This window comes from Cyphomyrmex costatus, unplaced genomic scaffold, assembly GCF_001594065.2.
Source record: "Cyphomyrmex costatus isolate MS0001 unplaced genomic scaffold, Ccosl1.0 scaffold205, whole genome shotgun sequence".
In the NCBI taxonomy this organism is placed as follows: domain Eukaryota; kingdom Metazoa; phylum Arthropoda; class Insecta; order Hymenoptera; family Formicidae; genus Cyphomyrmex; species Cyphomyrmex costatus.
Window position 1 is genome coordinate 1,130,868 of NW_017276095.1, and position 6,957 is coordinate 1,137,824.

General features: G+C 36.6%; 1 protein-coding gene across 1 annotated transcript; it reads left to right on the forward strand.

Annotated features, from left to right (window-relative positions):
* Positions 1-4,551: 4,551 nt before the first annotated feature.
* LOC108773357 (ess-2 splicing factor homolog) lies at positions 4,552-6,646 on the forward strand. Its single transcript, XM_018539132.1, has 3 exons — positions 4,552-4,641; positions 4,804-5,959; positions 6,065-6,646. Exons 1-3 carry the CDS (start codon positions 4,557-4,559, stop codon positions 6,363-6,365), a joined length of 1,542 nt encoding a protein of 513 aa, XP_018394634.1. The 5' UTR covers positions 4,552-4,556; the 3' UTR covers positions 6,366-6,646.
* The last annotated feature ends 311 nt before the right edge of the window (positions 6,647-6,957 follow it).

Below are 6,957 nucleotides of genomic sequence, written 5' to 3' on the forward strand. Positions count from 1 at the left end.
AGAGAGAGACAGAGAGAGAGAGAGAGAGAGAGAGAAAGAGAAAGATCACGTGTGCGTGGATAAACATTACAGCGAGAGATCCTTATCAATTTACTCATCACATCGATCAAGGAGCTAAGATAAATTCTGATCTTATATTTGTGCGACTTTGTAATATATTTCCCTCATTTATAATATTATTAAAGAATTGTACAACAGTTGCAAAGTTAATTTTTCTGCTGAACGTAGCCAACGTTTTGAAATATTCTCTGATCAATTAATATATAAATTTCTTTCTTCGGGTTAGTCAATCAAATATTTCGAAGCATCTGTAGCGCCAATTGGACCGTACACTAAATTGACAAATATAAATTTAAAATATATAATATAAAGTAAATATAAAAGTAACTATTATGTTAGTTACTACAGTTACGTAAGCTAAGTTACAGTCATAGATGGAAAGAAAATACTAAAGTTAAGTTACAATTATTGAAAATATTAACTCTATATAATGGTGATTTTGTTAAAAGTTACGAGTTACTTCCCATCCTTGATAGGAAAACGCCCTCTTTTATTCACGACCAAGTATATAGGTAAAGTAAACTTGTGTCGCAGGCACGGTCACGGTCCGCGTCTGTCTTCGCCTGTTCCGCTTGCTTGGATAGTTTTCATTCTCTCGCCGATAGACACGTCCGTCTCTTCTTCCTTTTTTGAGCATCTGCTTTGGCATTCGTAAAATATTATACTTTGGGATTTATATTCGAAAATTACATATATTTCTCTCTCTCTCTCTCTCTCTCTCTCTCTCTCTCTCTCTCTCTCTCATACACACACACAAAAACAAAATATTACATATATTATATACATACATAAACTTTTCTTTACTTGGAAGCGTTAATATATATTTTCGTTTAAGTTTAATTTATCTTGTGCTTTTTGCTCATATTTTTCCTTGATTAAAATCGTATTTTGTAATTTTGATTCTCTGAGATTGAATACCTACAACATTAAAGGTCTAAAACCGTACTCACACTAGCGATTGCGCGATTTTGATTGACGATTGAGGATTACTTTTCAATCAATTAGAGCAAAGCAGTCACCGATTGCTTTGCTCTAACTTAAGAGTGGATCGGGAATCAATCGTTGCGTCATTTATATATATATAATTGCTATAATGTCTTAACATAATGATTTTACTGCGAAACAATAGGTGCATTTTCTATTCCGAAACATCTAGATATGAAATGCGGATTGGTTGCTTCAATGATGGCACTCTTTATACGCAATCCTAATAAGCTGCGTTCGGGAATCATTCTATCCTATAGTTATTCACCGAATATTAAATAAGAATAAATTAATACCTGAAGGTACTCGGCGTGTATTTCCGAACTATTACGCATTGTGTGATTTTACTCAAAAATCGCCCGGAAAATATGAATATGGAAGAGACTCAGTGGATGCATCCGCAGAAGCGATGACCATTCATTGAGCAAGAAAGGGGAATTAATATGTTTATTTATTATAATATATTTATAATGTGGAATAATTTATCTGTTATAAATAATCTTTAATTTTATATTTCTCACTTATTTATTATTATTAAATATAACTTATCGTTGTATATAAATAACTCACAGTATACTATATTACGAATATAATAAATAAACATATTAATTCCTTTGTTGCACCCATGTCACTCTATTTATTTATGTCCATGCTATTGTTTTTTTATGTGTATGTACCATTTCCGAAATTATTTATTTACTATAAGAATAGTTCATTATCTACAATTTCTATATAAGCCCATGATAAATTTATGATTACAAGTAATACGATGATTAATTATGATGATGGTGAACCTATTTTTTTTTTTATTAATATCTAATTGAAGTTCCAAAATCCTCGTTTCAAGCTGTCTTTTAATTTGTTCTATGTATGTGGTACAATATTTTATATACTTCAGCTCGATCATTGTACCTATAAATAATCGTTTCTCTTTTTAATGTATTTATTGATGAGAGAATATTGGAGATCTCGCGTAAGCAATTTTTAAATTGAATTCGGAGACCTATAGGAATTTAAATTGAAATCGAAATAAAAACAGTGAAATATCTGTCTTATTTTTAGCTTTTTAGCGGATTCTATTTCACTTTAACAACAAATCCATGTTCTTACGAATTATATACTCGAAAGAAATTTTGAGAGATTTCGCTGCGATATCAAATAATTTATTACGCGTTAGCAAAGTTCGATCGCTTTCGCGTCGAATTTGCGACATTAGCTGCAATTGTGCGGCGACAGCAAATCCTTATTCTTCCTATACGTACATAAAATTGTTGGAAAACTTAATAAATAAAAAAAAAAATGTAAAAGCCAACAGCTTTTCTGGCGAATCGGTTGAGAAATGGTTATGACGGGAGATTTTGTCAAGAAAAGAGGAAACGGGAATTAGGTGACGCGTAATTTGGCGTACTCTCGTAGTTGACTCGGCACGCATATCCTATCTCGCCGCTGGAATCCTCATATGTCTGTCAACGTGGCCCTCCAACACCTCGGGACTTCGCCTCGGATCCACTTTGCTCGCGAGCGAACGAGCGGGTGCTGCTACAGAGGCGCTGCTACGACGAGAGACACACAAACGATATCTCTCGCGTGTCCCCTGTCCCGTCGTAGCGGTCCCAGCTGGACCAAAATATCATCGGCAACCGGAGACTAGTGGGTAGTGGCCAGGGATTCAGGGCCGTATATTCGCCGCAGGACTGTGTGCCACGAACTCCAGTGCCTCGGATTAATTCTCTATTCAGACTCATTTTAAATCGACTGACCTGTTATTCTCGAAAAATACTTAACACAATTGGCCTAGTTTGTATCGTGCACTTAATTAATACAGATACTGTAACTATATAGTAACTTTCTATCGAATTATCTTTAATTTCGGCGATACAAGTAAACATATATATACATGATGTATTTAATTAATTATTTTGATGCTTATGTAGTGCATCACGCAGGCTTTAAGTACATTGCTGAAATTAATATAATTTAATAGAAAAGTTACTATAGTTAATACGCGTACCAAGTGTCCGGTGTAAAAGGGGTCTCATTAATTACAATTGTCTACGCGCGCGTAAAAAAAACAAAATTATTTTTTGTTGCACGTACACGTACGTGTGTGCGTGTGCGTATAACGATTTTTACTGCTGGGACCAGGCGGCGAATTATGTTTAAAATTTTCCAACTCGCGCCGTGCGTTTGTAACAGAGCAGAGAGAAACCTGGAAGAGTGGATATACGAAGGCCTTTTATCTGCAACGCCAAAATGCCTTGCGCACTATATATCGCACTCTGAAGAAGTGGATGTCAATTACACAACAATATCCACCTTTTTACGGCGCTCCTGATGGAAATATAAATCGCTGAAATCGTTAAAATCTTTCTTGATTTGATAAACTTTCGTTATTTCAGTGATTTCCAGCGATTTAAATTTCCATAACAGGAGTGTACAAAAAAGTGGATATTGTTGTGTAGTTCACATCTACTTCTTCAGAGGGCAGCATTTTGCGGTTACAGGAAAGAGGCCCTCATTACAGGAAAATGTCCTCTTTCAGGTTTCTCCCTGATTGCAGCCGCAGGCTTGTAAGGGCCTGAGCATAAAGATTGTCGTCTGTTTTCGACAGAATCGTGAGTCAATGCAAGGACCGATACGAACATACGTCGTAGGCCGTAAGGATCTTTACGACAATCATGACCCGCGACTCCGTCCGGAAACCGTTACGACAATCTTTTATACTCAGACCCTAGATAGACTCCGGGATGCATTCAGGAATTATGCTCGTATAACTGTTGGATGAAGTATTTCCATTCTATGCATCTCTTAACCATTCTGCTGGCTTTATTTTTGTCATAAGGACACGCTGGGTCGCTTTTATAAGTCTATACGGTTGGAGCCAAAAAATTATCTAAAATAAACTTTCTAAAACGCGCGAACTTGCATCATTTATTCATATTTAGAATTTTTAGCTTTTCAACTGTTAATTCCGAACCTGCTTTACTGAATTACGTGGAGCGACTCGGACGAGATGGCGACACGTGATACAGCAGGTGTTGCGTATCATACGTCGGTAACGTTAATTTTTTACACTTGAAGTATTTGCTTTCTTTCATCTTTTTTTTCGACAACCGAATATATAGATTTATGTTAATTTTGGAGGATTTTAAGCAACAAGCTGTGCGTTCAGCAGAAAAAGCAGCTTTGCAACTATTGCAAAATTTTTTAATACGATTGCCCTTCCTCCCTTAGTTTCTCATTGGATCTAAATATGTATAAATCAATCATATTCAAGAACTTTACTGCAGTTGCGAAGATGTTTTTCCTGCTGAACGCGCAGTTCGGCAGCTATTGTTACGATGATTCATGATACGATTGCTTCTACGATGGTAGAATGTAAATAATCTCAAGAAGTATCTTCGTTAGAAAAGAAATTGGACGTAATGTGACACGCACGTGGTTGCACTCAGCAGATTTGCGATAAATGAATATTTCGTACACTAGTAAGTGCTTCGTGTTCGTGCTTATATATGGTGATCATTGAGGAGAAAATTCCTTTACATAACCTCAATCAAACTAGCGTGAAAATCGTACTATCGACACTAATCAAAATGCGTAAGTACCAACGTAAATGTGACTCATCTTTCGATTTTACGAATAAATCAAATAAAGCTAATCTTTTTATCTTCCAAAATAGAAATGTCTTCGCAAACTATTCCAATCATTTTTCTAAATCATTTGACTCTTGTCATTTCTATATCAACGTTACTTCTTCAGATTCCATTACGGACAGTCCGGGTTCTAAAGCCCTCGAAGCTGCTAAAAATATTAAGGACTTGGCTGTATTCAAAAAGCCTATCGGACCTGTTAAGAGGAGCAAAAGTACACAACCAAAGATTTTAGATGAAGACACATATATCGAAAAAATGAGCGACATTATACAAAAAGATTTCTTTCCGCACTTGGAAAAGCTACAGGCACAAAATCAGTATTTAGATGCTTTAGAGCAGAATGATATGAACAGAATGAGAGAGTTATACGCAAAATATAGCTCTGGTCAACCTGTCACTGAAAGGCCAATCAGTCCAGCGACTTTCGAAACCCCATTGCGCAGAGCTGAGTCAGATGAATCGCCGCCTACCACTGAAGCATTGTCTCAAAAAACGTCTGTTGAGTCCATAAATAGGGATGATAATGAAAATAAGATCGGTCTGGATGATTATTTGAGTACTCACACGAGTGAGGATAATGCTAGTTTTGAAGAGATGATGGTTGAGGCTGAAAACAAACGTAAGCTCAAGTACGCCTGGCTTTATGAGGCAGAAGAGAAGTCGAAAGCGTGGCTTGCTATAGACGGACCCGTCACTAACGTCCCAGCTATCGAATCGAATCTCAGACCCAAACAAGTGGACAGTTGGGCTTATAAAAATAAGAATTACATTATGTACATTCCCGATGGAGTTGAACTTACAGCGAAAGAGAAAATAGAATTGGCCAAGAAGAAACAGACTATAATGCACGAAAATACGAGGTTGCGAACAAACCCATTCAATGAGCAACAGAATAAAGAGACCATTGACGAACTCGCCAAGTCACAATCCAAAGCTAACGACGGCAAGATTGGTGTGGATGGTAAAGAAGTTGTCAGAAATGCGACGCCACGAGTGAATGGTTTTAGTTTTGTGGCTACGCCAAGTCCAAGACCGGGAGAATGCGAAAGTCCATTGATGACATGGGGTCAGATCGAAGGGACACCTTTCCGATTAGATGGTGGTGACACACCATTATTAAGGACGAATCAGGGACCCTCTTTCAGAATAGCAGAACCACCGAAAAGAGAACAGCTGGCATTGCAGTTGGCTGAGAAGGCTGGTGAGAGATACAGGGATCGAAAAAATAAAGCCTTAGAAGCTGCCAGGAGATCATTAGCAACGTGAGTGATATTTAACATTTCGCGAAATGAATTTTGTCGGATAAAATAAGTGTATAATGTACATGTGAGAAGGATTTACAAGCAATTCTTTCTTATTCTTTCCAGTCCATCACCGAGATCAACCATAGATCGTCTGAGCACGATGTCTCCTGCAGCAAGAAGATTAGCCACCCAGAGACTGCGCGTATTGAATACGCCATCTCCTCGGCGAACGCCATTGTCCAGGACTTCGTCTGTAGGAGGCATCAAGACACCTAATACACCACGTGCGAACGTATCGGTTAAAGAAATCACCTCTCAGAAATCGGAAACTAATTCCACGCGGATACAAGGACCTGTACTCACCGATAACTTACTTAATCTACCTCCGCAACGACAACGAGCATCAGATTTCTTTAATAAATGAGAAAATTTATGTCTGAACATTTGTATGTAGAACGATCGCACATGAGATTGTATATTCGAACGACATACATCAGTACATCAAAGTATAGCATCGATCGAATTTGTTTATCTACATTAAAATAACATTAAAGAGACAGTCATGTGTATATGTATATTGTGTAAATAATGTAATTATGTAGCTTTTGTAATATAACTAGCACGCAGCGCGCGCCTTTCATATCTTTCGTTTATTAATATTATTTTGATTATTTTAAATATTAAATTAATTGTTTTTTTGCTAATATTTTAATAATAATTTAGTAACAATTCTTTTTCGATCGATTTTCTTGCCGTGTTCGTGGTTGAAACATTGTACCCGTTAGCACACCCTAAATAATATACAATCTCACAATTTTATCATTTATTCGTGGTTACAATAATACATTTTCATTTGCTTCGTTTAATGCGAAAATATCAGATTTTAGTACACAAAGACGTGGACCTTATTGTTTCAAAATTCAAGGACAAATTTATCAAATTAATACTGCATTATATCCCACACCTAATGAAATGCCAAGCTATGGACAACTTTTTATCATAGATAATATACAATC